The following is an 18277-nucleotide window of genomic DNA, read 5'->3' on the forward strand; positions in this document are numbered from 1 at the left end:
GTGTTGTTTGACAAGTCTGGACACCATATTCTGAATGTCTGTCCTAGGAATTGTGGTGGCAATCTGTAGTTGTGGAACATATGTTCGCTGTATATATTTAGTGCTGAAAGGACGTCTTAAGTGCACACATGTTATTATGAGTGTATATTTCTGTTTAAAAGTACTCCTAAAAGAAAGGGTATCCTTGAGTGTAGGAGATCTAGCAGTTCACAGACCAACCACAGGCTCCTTCTGGTAACTTGTCGCCAACTTGGCAACTTGTGATCTAGTGTTATAGTGTGTGTAAAGCACAAACTTCTAACAGGAGGACAGAAGTAACAATGCATAAGGACAGTCTAGTGGCTTGGATGATGAAGAGCTCTCTGTCATCCTAAATTATAATCATAATGCAGTTGGAGGATTTCAGCGATGCTTAGCAGTCTGTTTCATTATCATGATCCACGTTAAATATGGACAACTAAAATTATGGAAGGGTTGTTGTTCCCAAATTTTTCCACTGTGTATGTGCTTCATTAATACAGAAACTGGCTGTTCACACAACAGACAGGCTAAAGTGGCACATAGCCCATAGAGACCTCTGCATTTTTGTGAATTTGACCAAAACCTCGACAATCCTATTTATAGGCTCTCTTTACTCTGTTCCCTTCGATCATGACAATGAAAGTGTTTTTGTATTGCCATAATGTCAGGCCCCTGCAGATTTCTGTTACTGTGGCAGATTGCATAGCACGGCTGCCAGGAACATGTCGCAAAAACTGAGGTATAAAATGTCTCCAAGGTTTACTATGTGTACTAAATGTCTCCTAGGTTTACTCACCTGCTGTTTTGGTGCAACTTGCCACTCACTGAATTTGGTCTTGAACGCACCTAATTTGTATTCATGTTACTGTGCCTTTTCTGTAGCATGGTATTTCATTGTCAAGTTTCCCTGTGTTAGGCAAGAGAAATCAATAAAGATTGTGGTTGGTACTGCACTTGGGATGTAGAATGCCCAGAAGCAAGCCTATTAATTGTGCTGTCAGGAATTTTTGCATCCTCAGAAAGAATGGCAAACAAAGTACCGTAATGAAGAACAACAATCGACGTTGATTTGGCCGTCACATGACCCAAGTACTGTGTTATGCCAGAAATCAGGGCTGAGTGTTTCTTTTCACAGACCACTGGATTCACTTGGCTGGGCAATCTATTTCCTAAAAGGACCATGCATGAAAAAAAATGCAGCCTAGCAAACTCGGCATAACTTAGAACATGGCATGCATTACGTACAAAATAATGTGGCTTAAAGGGACACTAGAGCGAAACAATAAATCAGTTTAGACTAATGAAGCATTGCTTGAGAACCCTGCAGGCAGTCATTTCAAAAAAATAGTTTGATTATTAGATGAGAAAATGAAGGTCCAAGTATCAGTATTTAAATTTCGCGCTGAAACCCCAGCGCCGGTACGTCAGTGTGTCGTCAGGGATTCCAAAGTATGTTTTCGCGTTTGGGCCGCGTTGGCTGAATAAAGGTTCCCGAAACTTGCCATGTTTAATATTTCGTTCCTTTAGAACCCAATGTAGTCAATCTGTACCGCTATATGTAATTAGTAGGCCCTAGAAGATGCCATCAAAATCCAAGACGTCACAGCCCCCAGGTGCGGGAACTTAAGTAGGCGTCGCCAACCGTATTTCGTTCTTGTGCTTTTTCTGGCTTACCAAACGTCTTATCATTGTAAGAGTGGTGCTTTTGGTGAACGGTAATTTACTGATGCAGAAGAAATCATTTTTCACTTTAGTGTCCCTTTAAGTGTGAAACACATTATCTATCAGGTTATAAACTGTGATGTAACTCAGTGTCAGTGTTAACTGGGATGTCAGTGCATTTAACCACAGTATTTGAGGACATGTTCCTCTTAACTGGCGCTAAGCACAAGATTTCTGCTAAATGGATGTGATTTCATTACTCCTTGGCTTCAATTGTGTAATTGGGGCATCTGCCCTGTATAAATATTTTCTCTATGACATAATTAAAGTAGAATAAATACAAAGGTAATTAGTGAGCTTTGTTGATCAGCTAGCTGTGATATTGTGCAAAAGTTTTCCATCTCTTCAAGTAGTCCAGATAATGTAGCAGAACATTGCCATCTGCCACAGAAGGTTTTTAAGAAGTCTGTTTCCACTTTAAAAACTTATCACTTGGTATATGCTCATTGCAAAAAAAAAAAAAAAATCATAAACTCTGGTGAAATGGAGCTGAAAAGCTGAACCGCTCAATTTTTTGTTTGTCATTGTGGATATTTTTTTCTTTTGATATGTCCCACGGTTCACATTTCTGCCAAATTCTGGGTTCTTTATTGAGCTGTTTGCATGGGTTTTTTTGTTGTTGTTTTGTTTTTTTTAATTACTGCTGTGTCCATTTCGTCTCAAAAGAACAGACTGGTGGGCTAGTTGATGCTGCACAACTTGAGGTAGAGTGCTGTCTTCATCTCTGTCGTCCTGTGTGGCCTTTTGTGCTATACCTCAAGTTATCCATTTTGTCTATTTGTTGCAGGTGGCAGATCGCCAGCTGGAGCAATTGACCCTATGGTGATGCATTCCAGGATTCAGGTGAGGGTTGGTGGTGTGTATTGTTGGCGTTTGTGTTTAAAGAGCATGTGGATGGTTGACGCTGTTAGGACAATTGGTTTTCTGCAAATTTGGCTTTTTAGATTGCATGAATAGTGAATGTCATCATAAACTGCTGGCATTCCTACAGGTTCCCGGCAGCACCTTTTGAGAACACAATTTTTTTTATTATGCCAGTTAACTGTTGTGTAAAATATTTGCCTGCATTGCACAGTCAAAATTTTTTTCAGGAGTAATATTTCCTACTATTTATCAAAGGTTTTGAAAACGTGTGAAGTGTAAAGAACAAAATCTTATGTGTTCCTTGTGTTTCTCATTACAAGTTTCCGTTTATGATGCACAATAACATCAAATCAGGTCCACTAGTGGGGTGGCACCACTGAGAGTGTGCTGAGAAGTCAAGTCCCCATACTTGTTCTTTGAGGGTTTCCACTCATTGACTTATGCTAAATAGTGGCTGTCATTATGGAAAACTGGTTTCTGGATTGGATAGGAAATAAAGATGCAATTTTGGAAGGCAGTGGTGTTTTGCAGAGACCTTCACTTGATAGTTTACATCCATGTTACAATGTACAAGCCCTACCTGCCACAGTGGCTCAGTGGAAGCGGTGTTGTGCTGCTAAGCACAATGTCGTGGGCTCATTTGCAGACCACAGCAACGGTATTCTCTTGCCGAATGCAGAATTAATCCAGAGCCCTTGGCTCTCGTATCTCTCATAGCTCCAGTGTTGCTTTGGAACATTAAATCCCATATAAATCAAAGCACAAGCCCTGTTTTCCTCACATTTTTGCACATCTACAGCCAAGTAACAGCATTGTGCTGCAGATAGTAATAGTAATAAATAGTTATTTATGGAGATATGGCATGTTTCTTTCTTAAAGCTTTCTTGAATGCATAAATTTCTCGTGGTGAACCATGAAATTTGCAGACAGGTTGGGTTTAAAACAGAGAAACTGTTGGAAGATGCTGCCTTTTTGTTCATCATCGTCATTTATTATACCCTTACAGGCCCTAAAGGGGCATTACATAAGGGGGACAAGACGTCTTTTGCTTGCTACCATGCTTTCTGAAGTTACAGCTTGAGCGCCTCCCCATTTTCTGTTTCACGCAGTCCCTGTGGTCGGGACCTGGCCCCTCACCGCTGGAGCGTCTGCTTGAACAGCAGAAGCAGTGGAGAGATGGTGCTGCGCAGTGAACGCATTCTGTCCGCCCCCCCTTTCCATCTGTGGAGCAAAGCGCTTGTTGGGAATGAGGCTCTTGTCACCAGAATGCCCAAATGTTCAGTCGCCCAAGCAGTGTGGCAAGCAAGGCCACTGGCTGACAGCAGGCAATGGAGCATTGGCCCTGCCAGCAGAAGGAAACTCTTTGGCTTTCGGGAACTGAGCATCAAGGCGTGACTTGAGTCAACAGAGCACCCAGGCCTAGCTGGAGTTTGCAAGTTTTGATCACTGCATGCTTCTCAATCAGTCCTGGACAAGGTGAAGTGCTCACGGAGGAGTGTCACTTCAAGTGATGAGCATCCTTCCTGGCCATCTGGAGTAGTCACTGTGGCTCAGGTCGGGTTTATGACATTTTATTTGCCTCCTTCCCCAAAGTTTGTACGCGTACAGCAGGGCCCATGGTTAGTTTCCGTGGGGGTCTTGTGCAAGACCGCTCATGTTTGCCTGCTACCAACAAGGATGAGAGAAAAGTTTGTTTTTCTTGTCTTTCTTGTTTGGCTTGGTACCTTTCCACGTAAGTCTAAAGTAGCACAGTCCTCAACACCATAACTGTGCACATCAAAGACAAGATTTACTTGGTTTATGCTTATCATTTTATGCCTTCCTTAAATTTCAAGTGCACTATGTGTTTTTTTTTTTTCCTTCTTTTTTTTTACCTTGCATCATTTGTGTGGTTCACTGTTTGTGGCTGCAGAAACAGGGTAAGCAGGAAAGAAAGGTTTAAGTTGAAGGTCTTTCACAGCTTAGCTCAGCTTTGCTCTGAGCGAGGCATAGCTGTGGTTCACAAAAACTGTTGCTTAGTTCTGCAGGCCAGTTCAACTATTGTAGCAGTACAAATCTCTCTAGTATCGGGTTTTAGCTATCTCACCTGAAACACTGGACAAAAGAGGGCAAAAGGTTTTCTTCAAGCTTGCCTTTTGGTTTATTCTTAAAAGGACCATCTGTAAGTGCATTTTGCATTTTTTACTCATACTTTCTTGTGCGTGCATGTGTGTTTGAACACTTGTAATGCAGCATAATCGAGACACCAGAAAGGATGACACTGTCTCTTTTTTTGTCATTGAGCACAGTGATACGGTTCAGTGCACAAGATGTAGGAAACATCGTATATGCCAAACAGTAAATTCTTTTTGTGCCATATCTCCATGCACTTGCTGCTTTTTAGACTCAAGGGTTGCCCTCCTTTTTTTTTTTTTTTTTTTTTTTTTAAAAGGATTGGGTCAAAGGGATTCTTGTCACGCATGCACGTACAGATATACTGCAATTTCTTTCGTACAAGCAGCATTGCTGTCTGCACAGCTTTGTCTGCAATGTCCTTGTTTTCTGGTCAGCAGGCTTCTGTATTGTGTCTGTTATTTGTCTCAGTTGTTTATAAGGGCATTGCAATGCCTATGTGAGTGGTATGCGTTACCTTCAGTGAGCTCAGAAAGTATAGAGTGAGTTGCAGATGTGCACAAGCTCTACTTTTCAGTCCTTAAGGTTGTAAGGCAAATGGTACTTGGAATTTTTCGTATACATTGGTTATTTCAGATCAGATCAAGTATAGGGCAGCCGATTGACACCTTTGTTTAAAATTTATATTAGTCATTCATTGCTTAACAACTCAAGCAAATGATTTATTGCTTATTTTCATTTGAAGATTATAAAGTATGCTTAAGTACACTTTCGACCACTTGAGGCACATCTCGAACACATTTCTTGGACAGAAAGGCCCATGCCAACCCTTACAGGAACATCTGTTGTGACCCGCCCTAGGTAGAGTTTAGCATCATATAATTGAGCATTGTCGTCATTGGCATACAGTGGAATACCCAAACAGAAAGTAAGACGATTCTAAGATGGGCTTTTGTTTAATGTTTAGATTAACATTGTCATTAATTATATATGCTTAGCACAGCTCTAGATGAATTTTTAGATTTTAGCATAGCATTGATGATAAATGAATGGGGTACTTGGGGTCCAGCAGAGTGGCATTCAGCTATAATGCGCCAACAACAGAGCATGTTTCCTTTTTGCATATCAACAAAGCAAGTAAATTTAAAGTTCCAGCTGACCTGAGGCTGGAAAGGTTACAAAGAGGTATGTTTTGTTGGCCAAGTTTTGTATTCTTTCGAAGTGAAATGGCAGCTACAAAAGCCCATTTGGAATATTCCAGCAGTCCTTAGCTTGTGGGACAAAATTTTTTAATATATCACAAAAATTCGTTTCCATTGTTTCCAGGAGGTCCCATTGCAGTATTTCACTTCAGGACCACCTTCTGTAATTAACATCCTCTAATCTTTCTAATCATCAGAATAAAACCGATTCCGATTCATTCATGATCAAACTTGGCCAGTACTACTGCACTGCACAAGAATGTGCCACTCCATTTAATCATAATATGGGGTTTCTTGTATTTCACCTTTTTTTTTTTTTTTTTTTTTTTTTTTTTTTTTTTTTTTGAGTGAGAGAGAGAATGACCATTTAGACTAATCATTAGGCAGGGGCATATAAAAATATGAACAAGATATCAGCCAGCTGCCCTTTGTTTCATCTTATCTGAAATAACCCACGTGCTCCTCTCATGTGATCACTTAGTTGAGAGTGCGCTTTGTTTAAAACTTGAGAATGTAAGCACTATGTAACTTTTTTAGTCAACTAAATGAAATCCATGTTATTGATCCTGCAGTGATCAATCATTCTGTACTTTTTTTTTTCTTTCATAAAAACTACTGCATTTTTTTTTCTATATTGCGGAGCAATGTTTCTGTTAAACAGCATAACTGAAATGTTTTGAAGTTATGGTTCCTGCCTGATGTTGGGTTTCAAAGTACCCTTGAAACATCCAAATAAACATTTCCTTCACTATGGCTGAGAATTGTTTGTGGTCAGCAAGCTGCCTTGACTTCCATAGTTTGCTTTTCAAGCCCCAGTATGGTCTTTAATCTCGGGAGTTTTTCTTAGCGAAAACTTCTTGGTTTATCTTCAATCTTATATATATATTGTGTTAGGCGAAGGACGAGTCAGTAAGACGAGCAACTATTTACAAGTTATATTTACAAAAGCGGTTGCAGCGCTGACTGGTTACATTCACAGCGCGAGCCCAGTTCGTTCTTCCTCCTATTTTCTCGAGTGATGGCGCCCACACGCCTCGTTCAAACAATCAAATATCACACGTGTGTAGCATAATCCCCCGGCGGCAGAAGTGACGTCCCGGAGCGTCTAAATGTCATCACTGGGAGGGTGATACTGCTTCAGTCGTGTAACGTGCACGATATCGCTGGACTGGGAAGCAGATGGGGCATCACGGGCGATCTCGTAGGTGACGGGAGTCATGGCCCGAAGTGCTCGGTATGGGCCTGTGTAACGAGACAGCAGTTTTTCTGACAGGCCGACCTGACGCGACTGAGACCATAGAAGCACCAAAGAACTAGGCGGGAAGTGCGCGTCTCGGTGCCGCCGGTCGCACAAACGCCTTTGACTCTCTTGGGATTTCAGAAGGCGGTCATTGGCAATTTCCCTTGTGTGGGCACAGCGGGCGATGGCGTCAAGTGCATATTCACTGGTCGGTGCTGCGTGAACAGGAAGGGTTGTGTTGAGGGGCAGTGCTGGTTGTCGGCCACACAGAAGGAAAAATTGGGAATAACCGGCAGTGTCGTGGCGCGAGGAATTATAAGCAAATGTGACAAACGGTAGAGCGAGGTCCCAGTCAGTGTGGTCTGAAGAGACATATTTCGCGAGCATGTCTGTGAGAGTGCGATTGAAACGCTCCGTGAGGCCATTTTTTTTTCGTATGGTATGACGTGGATAGTTTGTGCCTCGTGGCACAGGGCTGCAGGATGTCCGCGATAACTTTTGATAGGAATGTTTGGCCACGGTCTGTGAGAAGTCGTGGAGGTCCATGTAATAAAATCATGTCGCGTAGAAGAAAATCGGCGACGTCTGTTGCACAGCTTGTAGGAAGCGTTCGGGTGATGGCGTAGCATGTGGCGTAATACGTGGCCACAGCGATCTACCTGTTCCCAGAGGTAGAAAGAGGAAAAGGGCCAAATAAGTCCAAACCAACTGGAAAGAATGGTTCCGCGGGAATGTCGAGTGGTTGAAGGTACCCAGCAGGGAGCGTCAATGGTATCTTGCGTCACTGGCGTTTGTCACACGCAGCTATGTATCTTCGAACGGAGCGAGGAAGCCCTGGCCAAAAGAAGCGTCAGCGGATCTGGTCGTAGGTACGTGACACACCCAGGTGACCGGCAGTGGGGAGGTCATGAAGTTCGTGGAGAACAGCTGAGCAAAGGTGTTTAGGGATCACAAAGAGTAATGCAGGGCCATCGGGGTGAATGTTCTGGCAGTAGAGTACGCCATCTTGAAGTGTAAACAGGCACGTACCCGGGGGGGGGGGGCTGCCCCCCCCCAAATTAAATGGCGTACTCCCCGCCCACGCCACCACTCCTCACACACATTCCTAAAGCGCCGCCAAATTAATGTTGAGACTTAACAGCTATTTGGCAGTCAACATTTTGCTGCCTTTTTCACTCCTTTTGGATGGCGGTTTATCGGCATCTCCTGAGGTGTGAAGGCCAGTTTTCTCAGATTCGGTGCCTGCGCGATTAACTTGAGATGCGTTAAGTTGTCACCATTTATTCAACCGTCACACGCATTGCTGTTGCTTCGTTAGTTCAACCTTCTTTGTTTAAATTGATCCAGCGACCAAGAAAGGGATTTGGTTCTTAGTCGGCTGGTCTGTATGCACGAGAAACAAGTTGCGGCCGTACAAAACGCTAGTTGCGTTTAACTTGTCCTTTTGCTTCATTATTTCCTCGAGTGACGGCTCGCCGCTACGGTGGCAGATCCTCGGAACCATATAACTGCGATATGGGTTAGATAAAGTGCAAATTAAGATAATGCGAAACAGCATCCATCATCAATTCCTGCAATAACCCTTAAGAGGAAGCTTTAGCTCGGGCCCAACTCCGACGCGGCCTATTCATATGCATGTAAAACGCAAAAATGCTTTTCTGAGATAACCCCTGGACCGATTTTAATGAAATTTGTTGCAAAGAGAGAGAAAGTTAAATTCTAGTGACTGTTTGAAGCGGGATTTCGATTTATGGCCCGAATTTTGTGAAAAATATTTTCAAAAATTCGGAAGTTCGAAAAAAAGAATACTTGCACGAAGTTTATAAATTAATAGCTCTGCATGAAAAACAGATACCGCAGTTTTGTAAACAGCATCCATTAGATCATTCAAAGAGGACAAATTTGATATGTCAATTTGTATCTTACGTGAATTTGTTACGTTGTTTACAAGGGTTCTGCAAGAGCTGTATTTCCATACTACACAATTTTTCGATATTCATGTGTAACATATCAGTTTTGTCCTCTTTAGATGTACTATTAGATGCAATTCGCAGAATTGTGTTATCATTTTTCGTTCTTATATTAGAGTTGTAAACTGATAGTTTCGTTTTTTGAAAATTTTCGATTTTTGCTAATTTTTAATAAAAAATTGACAACCTAACTTAAAAATTTGAAACCAATAGTCACTAGATTTTAAGTTTCTCTTTTTAAATGCAACAAACCTCGTCAAATTTGGTGCAGTGGTTGCCGAGAAAAACGAATTCTCCTTTTACAAATGTTTAGATAAGAGCACCCGAGCTAAAGCTTCCTCTTAAGAGGAAGCTTTAGCTCGGCTACTTTTATCTAAACTTTTATCTAATTTTTATCTAACGGCGCTAGAGGTACGCGGACGCTTCAGAACGCATTTTCTCTTTAAATAAGTGTCTTCTTCGCAGGAAGCGAGCGTTTCGAGGTTTCTGGGATGGTATTTCAACAGTCCACGTTGACTTAACCCTTTACTGCACAATTTTTTGCTTCCTCAAAATATTATTCATGGAGTTGTAGGGAAGCATAACAGTACCTGTACTCCCATGGAAACTTACTTTAGCGAATGTCTGTGGTTTCAATTTGCAGAAAAAGGGTATGTTGCATATTTGCAACAATGTGCAAATAAAGAAGAAGTTGAAAGTAAAAGATAGATTTAGCGCGATTCATACTCAGATGCTTATTTGCACGAGACAATCATTGGTGCACCTATGATTTAGTGTGGAACAAAGAGAAGCACTTGGACATGCTTGTGCAGCAAAAGTGGTTCCCACACTTCGTGCAGTATGTCATGCAGATTCCCGTGCAGCCAGAAAACAATGCAGTGTTTTCGGGTTATTGTCAAAATGTAGAACATCGAAGCACAGACGTAAAGCTGTGCCCGTGACGACGTGACACGGCAACGTGCGGAGGCACAGCGTACTTTTGAAAAGAAGAAAGGAAATTCGACCAGAGAACATCTTCTCCACATATTGAATCGAAACGGACTTACACTCGTGGCTGTCGTGACTAATTGAATAGTCACTGCCTTCACCATCAGGAGCAATTGCTGGGCCATACCAGCGTTTCGTACCCATTGCACTTTTCCGAAGAAAATAAACCATGTACACGTTGTTGCATTTGTGCAACATAGCAACGTTGTGTCGCCAGGAACAAACTATTCCGAAATGACAATGTTTTTTTGAACCTACAAAGTCAGAAGGATGTGGAGCATAGCGTAAGAATTTTTTTTGCGCTGTGTCCTATGGAGAAATACATTTACAGTTTGTAAAGCTTACCTATATCACTGCTCGCGGGCGCGCGCAGCCTCCGCCACGTTTGTTTTGGTAGAAGATGCGAAGGATTAGCACAGATTACAGCACAAGGTGGCGCGTTTTACAGACCAATGTTGCGGATATGCAACAACGTGTACAGGCAGCTGCAAACTGACTTTGCTTCTGTATTTAACGCCGTTCATCAGAATGTTGCGTAAATGCAACAAGGTGCAGTAAAGGGTTAATATTAACCTTTAGTGTCCCTTTAACAAGGGACGGCTGACCAAGTGGTCAATTGTCAGTGTCAAATATGTCGTGATAGGAAAGCAAAAGGCGATATAGGGCGGCTGCTTGGTCAGGTGCGAGGTCCGGAGCAACCATAAGATGTAATGGGCTGTCGAGGTTCAAGGCATTCTGCCGGTAATCAGGAGGATCTGGAGACGCGTTAGCTGCAAAAGCAGTGACGTGGTCGTCTGTCACTGACCGGAGCGTGGCCACCACTATGCTTTCATGTAACACTTGCTTTGTTTAACACTTGCTTCAATCCGATTAGCGGCAAGGGTTACGACGGAGTGTGGCACAGAGATGTCGCACGCCAGGAGGACATCACGAATAGGTGCGGCGACATAGTCACCATCAGGCACGGTTGCCGTTAAGGCCAATTCGACGAAGGTTAGGGCTTTTGGAGGTAAGCGAACAAACACTGTAGTGCAGAGGGTGTTTGGTTGTTCGGGGTGAGCGTCTCAAAGAAGAATAAGCTCGAGGCACAGCGTACCGGTGGAACAGTCGATGAGGGCAGAATGCGTCATCAGAAAGTCGAGCCTGAAGATTAGGTCTTGAGGGCAACTGGTCAGCACGGTGAACAGGACTGAAACTTGGCGGCCAGCAATTCCTCTGCGAGCAGTGCACATACCCCTGACGGCAACAGTGGCGCCATTGGTGATGCGTACGGCTCAAGTGATGGCAGGCGTAAGAACATTTTTGAGACGACGACATAGGTTAGCGCTCATTATGGACACTTGGGCTCCAGTATCAATTAATGCCGTCAACAGAACACCACCTACGTCTACTTCAATTAGGTCCGTGTTGGTGAGGAGCGTCAACGGAGGATTTGGACAGGACGAACGTGATGCAGCACTACCTCCAAGAGCTGCATGGCCTAGTTTTCCATCCGGGATGGTCCATAATTGGTCGGCGACGAATAGCAACGTGGATGGGGTGACGGGGACCGACAGCGCTGAGGTGACGGCAAGCGAGCAGGACGACTGACATCGACAGATACGGCAGAAGTAGGAAGCATACGGCGAGGCGAGGAACGGCGCGGGTCGGCATATGCGCGAGGAGACGGGGAAAAGGAGATTGAATACGGCGACGTCCAGGAGGTGCGACAGTGGCGAGCGACGTGGCCAATGCGGAGGCAACGGAAGCAAATGGGCTTGTCGTCTGGAGTTCTCAACTCGGCAGGGTTGCGGTATCTAGGGGGGGATACAGATCGCCGTGAGGCGGAGCAGTCGGCACCAGTCGGGCGTCAGGTCGGGAGACGGAGCAGGCAGCAGGAAAACTTAAGTTTGCAAATTCTTGCCGTACAACTGCCTGAATGAGTGAGATCGCTGGGGCCAGTTGGTCAATGGTGGGTTCAAGTGGGCGTGAATGGAACGGCGCAGGACTTGTAGCCTCGAGTTCGCGGCGAACAATACGTGTGGCGTGCTCATTTAAAGGTGATGAAGCGGTAAGGTCAGCGCAAGACGATGTCGCAGCAGTGTTTAGGGAGCCAGGAGAATTGGAATGACGCGGCGGCTTTTGGCGAGCTCAAAGCGGCGGCATTCCTTAACAATGACGTCGATGGTGGACACATTGTTGAAGACCAACAAGTTGAAGGCATTGTCCGCGATCCCTTTATGTATATGGCCGACTGTGTCAACCTCAGCCATTTTCTCGTCGACATTCCGGCAAAGAGCGAGCACGTCTTGTATGTATGAGACATACGATTCAGTAGAAGACTGAACTCGGGTAGCAAGCTCTTTTCTAGCAGCCAGCTGCCAATTGGTGGGATATCCGAAGAGGTCAACGAGCTTCTCCTTGAAAGCATCCCAGCTAGATATCTCGTCCTTGTGTGTCCGGAACCAGACACAAGGAGTTCCGTCCAAGTAGAATAGGACATTGGCTAGCATAATGGTAGGGTCCCAGCGGTTGTTTTGGCTAACACGCTCATAATGTTGAGCCAGTCCGCAACGTTGACATTATCTTGGCCGGAGAACATGCCAGGATTGCGGGGATTTGTAACTGTAACGTACGTTGTTGTCGGGGTCGCAGGAGTAGAAGGAGACGAGGTGTCGTCACCGCGAGCCATGGCGGAAAGCGGGACGGTGCGGCCGCTGTGGAGCTCTGTGGCGAGGACGGGGAACGGCACACTCCACCACAATGTTACGCGAAGGACGAGTCAGTAAGGCGAGCAACTATTTACAGGTTATATTTATAACAGCGGTTGCAGCGCTGACTGGTTAGATTCACAGCGTGAGCCCAGTTCGTTCTTCCTCCTCTTTTCTCGAGTGATGGCACCCACGCACCTCATTCAAACAATCAAATATCACACGTGTGTAGCAGTATCATGGCGAAAATATCACTTAATCTTCCGTGCGCCGAATCGTCACCAGCCGGGCGCAACTGACGACTCGGCGCGGCATAGGCCAATCACGTGAGGCGAAACTGAATGCAAACAACGTGCATTTCAAACAATGATATACGATCGCGTCGCTGGTTGGCTAACCTGCATGAGAGAACGGGAAATAGCAGCACAAACGGTGTAAACCGTGTATACAATCCAACATTACCAGGCAGTGTTATCAAAACCTGTTATGTAGAGGACCGTCGACCCCGGCGAACCTGAGCCAGAAACGGTACAGTATGGCATGTTTGTATCGGGGTTACCCAGGCAGTAGACATGTACTTGTTGATCAGGGGACGGCGAACGAGGATATAATAAAGATGTGAAAACGCTGAAGACCCACAGGGGCAATTGACATTAACGTACCATGCGTAAGTCATTGTCGATTTCAAGTAAAGAGTATGTCTCGCAAAACGTTTTCCATGCCAAAGCGTGCTCGCTGACATATTTTCGACATGGTGCCAGAGTGTGCAGTTCGTTCCCCGATGTTATAATTATCGAAATGTGTACCATGAACCATTATCTTTCAGTAAGATCACGGTGCTAGAAATCACCGATTTTCGGTTAAAGTACGCCTCTTTGGAATTTTCAGCTTCCTCATCTCTTGTATCATTGAAAACTATGTTGGGCATAATATTACTGCATCATTTCTCTAGAAAACAATGAATTCGCTTTGACTCACCGACCAGTGTCACCAGGCAACTGCAAAGCGGACCCCACAACACGGCTCTGCGCCAAGATGACGTATCTTGGATCTCACTTTAGACCTACTAGGCTTCAAAGAAAACATAAGTGCAGAAACAACAAATGCTGCATTTCGCTACGCCAATTTTTGCAGGAATTTTGTGCTGACAAATTGAGCAATCATGGAGGGAGTTCTGCTAAATGAGAAGGGATCTTCTTGGCTTAACAAAATTAACAATAACAACCCCAAAATTTAGGTGGGATCCCTAAATGCAGAATTCAAATTAGCCTACTCAAACCATCCGCATTGCTCTGCAACTTTCCCTTCTTATATGTAACGGAGAAGTTGTACTCTTGGAGAGTGAGGCTCCATCGGAGCAAGCCGCCATTTTTGTGTGACATTTGATTGAGCCACGTCAGAGGACTGTGGTCAGTCTCGAAGGTGAACCTCGCTCCGTACAAGCAACACGACAACTTCTGGGCTGCCCAAACTAAACAAGCACATTCCTTCTCTGAAGTGCTGTAGGCTTCCTCTCTTACATTTAGTTTACGGCTGACATAGAGGATAGGATGTTCTTCATTATCGTCGCCGACCTGACTAAGTACCACACCCATACTCCTGTCGCTTGCGTCACATGAACTATGAATTCCTTTATGTAGCCTGGCGCGTGAAGCACGGGATGAGCAACCAATAGCGTTTTCAAACTTTGAAAAGCGTTCTCTTTCTCCTTATCCCAGTGCACGCTATTCGGTGCTCCCTTTCGGAGGGCGTCCGTTAAAGGACTTGCTATTTGCGAGTAATTCGGAATGTACCGTTGATAGTGCCAAACAAATCCCAAAAATTAACGAATGTCTGTTTTCGTGCGCGGCTGTGAAAATGCTCCAATCGTAGCTGTATTTAGCTCGGCCGGCTGTCTCGTGCCCTGACCGACAACATGGCCCAGATAAGTAACCTGCGAGCAGCCAAACCTACACTTTTCTGCTTTCATCATTAAGCCGGCTTTCCTCAACCGTGAGAACACCTGTTTGAAGTGCGATACATGCTGTTCCCAGCTGTCCGAAAAAATTGCTACATCATCAAGATATGGCAAGGCGAACTCCTGCAAGTCTTTTAGGACAATATCCATTAACTTAGAGAAGCTAAATGGCGCGTTCTTCAGCCCGAAGCTGAGGGTGAGAGGGCGAAAAGTGCCTACAGGTGCAGCATAGCAGCTGGCACTTTCTGAAAGGGGAACTTGCCAGTATCCCCGCACGAGATCTATAGTTTAAATGTATTTAGCAGCGCTAACTCTTTCGATTCGTTCCTCAATGTTGAGTATCGGGTACAGCTGATCCCTAGTGGTGACACTTGACTTCCTGTAATCAACACACGGGCGAGGGTCCTTATTAGGGGTTTCTACAAGTATTAATGGTGATGTGTAGTCACTCTCAGTGGGCTCAGTAACTCCCAACTCTAGCATGCGCTGTATCTCTGCCTCCATAATTTCTCTCTGTCATGGAGACACTCTGTAAGGCTTTGATCTTACGGGTTCGGTTGATGTCAGCTCTATTTTGTGCATTTGATATATCGTTCGGTTCTACCTGGCCGATCGCTGAATCTATCGAGATATTCCACCAACATCCTATTTAGCTCATCCAGCTGGTGGGGTTTGAGAGCGTGCGAGCTTACCGAATGCTTTACCCCTTCTTCCAGGCTGATGTCAGAATTGGAGATCGCCTTATACTCATTAAACTAGGCACTAGTGTCATCCTGCTCCTTGATGGTAAAGTTAACGACTCCGCTCCACTCTACGTCCCGCTTCATCAAATTGCAGTGGTATATCCTCACCTCCTTCATGCGACCGAGCATTTTCAGAGAATAGTTAGTATCTGAAAGTTTGTGCAACACTTTAACGGGTCCTTCCCAGTTAACTTCAAGTATGTGCTTTCTTGAAGGTTTGAGGATCATTACCTGGTCTCCGGCTTTAAAAGTACGAAGCCTCGAATTTTTGTCGTAACAGAACTTGGCCTTCTTTTGAGCTACTCCCATGTTCTTTTCGACTAGTTCTTGGGTTGCGCTTAGCCGTTCCAGCAGATGTAGCACGTATTCTACCGCTGTCGGACTCTCTCCTCTTTCCTTCTACATCTCTCTTAACATTCTCAGTGGAGAGCGGAATGTCCTCCTTTTACTAGTTCTGCTGGCGAGAACCCTGTAGCCTCATGAGGAACCGTTCGCAAAGCAAACAAAGTGGCCGGAAGACAATTCTCCCAGTCCTCCTTGTGCTTGTAACAGAGTGCCCGCAAAACTCGCTTGAGCACTGAATGCCACCTCTCTACACTATTTGACTGGGGGTGATAGACGGAACTGTGTATCAACTTTACCCCGCACTTTTGTAAGAATGTGGAAGTCAGTGAGCTGGTGAATACTGACCCTTGATCTGCCTGAATTTCAGCTGGAAGCCCAACTTGTGCGAATACTGACAAAAGCGTGTCTACTACTTCGGAGGAACTGAGCTCTTTCGGAGGGATTGCTTCCGGAAACTGTAGCCGGACACAGCATGGTAAACAAGTACCTGTAACCCGACTTTGTCTTTGGTAGCGGCCCTACCGTGTCTATCACAAGTCGTCTGACAGGTTCTGTTATTAAGGGCACTACCTTTAGGGGAGCTTTCCATGTTTCTCCTGGTTTACCCGAGCGCTGGCAGGCATCACATAATCTTACAAAGTTTTCTACGTCTTTGAAACAGCCAGGCCAGTAGCATTCCATAAGCAAACCTTTCCTTCGATTTGTTTATGCCTTGGTGGCCAGACCACCCATTTTCATGACAGACTCAAAAGGTCCTCCCTGTACTTAGTAGGTACGACTAACTCATCTAGAATCCTGCCCTTTCGGTCTCTAGTGCTGATACAACAATCCTCCTCTCTCTTGTATCATCGTGTTGCGCTTAGCAATGCCGTCTTTAGCTGTGTGATGCAATTTAGCTAAGCTGTCATCATTCTTTTGCTCGGCTGCTAGTGACTATCTCTGCACACATAAGAGCTGATCAAAGTTCTTTGAGGCCGGTGATAGTAACGACCCTGTCTCGCTTGCCAGTGCGTCAGCTGGCTCTTCCTGCAGGCGTGAACTTTGACACCCTAGTGATATGCTCTCATTGAGCTGGTCAGCTGGCAGTGTTTCCTCAACCGTTTTTTCATCCCTCAAGCCTAGCTCGGATTCGGGTACTGAAGTTACCTCTTTTGCTACTTCTGCAGGAGCAGCTCTTTCATTTTCAGCCAAAAGCGACGCGATTTTACGAGCTTGGCCTCGCGTTAGCGCCTGTACTACACCCTCTCCCAGTTTAAGCCCTTTATCACGCAGTAACTGATCCGACCGATTCGAAAAAATGTAAGGGTACTGCAGCAACAAAAATTTGGAAACTGCAGCCTCAGTCACGAGCTCCCCGAACGGTCCACTGATTTTGACTTTGGCCATGGTCAGACACACGCTGTGTTCTTCTACAACCTGTTTGATCCATGCTACTTCTCCTGTGAAGTCATCTACCGTCACGTAAGACGGATGGAAAATGTCCATAGTGGCAGCACTGTCTCGCAGCACCCGGCATGGTTTGCCATTAACTTGCAGGTCGTGAAGATATGGGCTTAGAAGATCCATATTCTCGTCTTTTTCATCCACGTAGGAGAAAACACGAGATGTTCATTTGAGGGATCGCCAGTCGTTTGTGCGCAGGCGCGAGTAAGAGCGGGCGCAAGAAAGAAAATGTGGGGGCTTTTGCTCCTTGAATATATGACTCTGCCTAGGCACTATGGAGAAGGTTTCTTAGCGCGTGTTGCATGCGTTTGTCCCCTAGACATGCCGGCATTGCGGAGTGCGGTGGAGTTTACGCTCCGCCGCTGGCTGCCCGCACGGTGAGGCAGTGGGCAGGGACGCCCCATTTGGTGATCGCTGTGTCTGAAGGGGCAAGGTTCTGACTGGTGTTGTATAAATCGCGGGTTGCTTTTTTCGTCGCACGATAGATCGGATATTTTACAAGCACTGTTCTATGAGGGCACATGTAACCGGCAAACGGAGGCCTCAGGAGAGCACCTGGGATTATAGTAAAGCAGGCGGCGCAGGATCTCCAGGGCAACCCAAGGGCTAGCGGGGGGATCAAAGTTGGAAGCAGGGCGGCAAGTGAGCTGGGGCCGCGGAGGCCGAAGCGTGTCAGGGGGCGTTCGCATAAAAAATTGGCTGTCCGCGATAGGGACAGCCGATCTTATACACCCCTGGCACGCGCAGGCCTCGGCGAGCCCCCCCCCCCGCCCCCCCAACCCACGGACCAGTCTGGGTTCTAGCTTTGGTGTCCGTGTTGCCGCTTTGGTTTCCCGGAGGCGCCGCCAATAATGCGGAAAAATGGCACGTTGTTGCAATTAGTGAAAAACACGATTGAATAAATATAATTACGTCCAGCCGCCAACTTGCGACGCTAAGTTAAACACTACCACGCCCCGCAACTTCTGCAACACCAGTCAG

The 18277-nt window shown here is 45.3% G+C and overlaps 1 protein-coding gene and 1 long non-coding RNA gene across 6 annotated transcripts in view; one reads left to right on the plus strand and one right to left on the minus strand.

Annotated features, from left to right (window-relative positions):
• Positions 1-6672, plus strand: part of LOC126548565 (nonsense-mediated mRNA decay factor SMG7-like) — a 125274-nt gene extending 118602 nt beyond the window's left edge. For all 5 annotated transcript variants that reach the window (XM_050196793.2, XM_050196796.2, XM_050196794.2 and 2 more), the window contains 2 exons: positions 2531-2586; positions 3717-6672. In XM_050196793.2, coding sequence (XP_050052750.1) covers positions 2531-2586; positions 3717-3800 — 140 coding nt within the window. In that variant the 3' untranslated portion in view covers positions 3801-6672. The remainder of the gene's footprint in view (positions 1-2530; positions 2587-3716) is intronic.
• Positions 1-18277, minus strand: part of LOC126548619 (uncharacterized) — a 36808-nt gene that overhangs the window by 8352 nt on the left and 10179 nt on the right. The window lies entirely within an intron of this gene.

The sequence above is a fragment of the Dermacentor andersoni genome, chromosome 1 (genome assembly GCF_023375885.2).
Source record: "Dermacentor andersoni chromosome 1, qqDerAnde1_hic_scaffold, whole genome shotgun sequence".
Lineage (NCBI taxonomy): Eukaryota > Metazoa > Arthropoda > Arachnida > Ixodida > Ixodidae > Dermacentor > Dermacentor andersoni.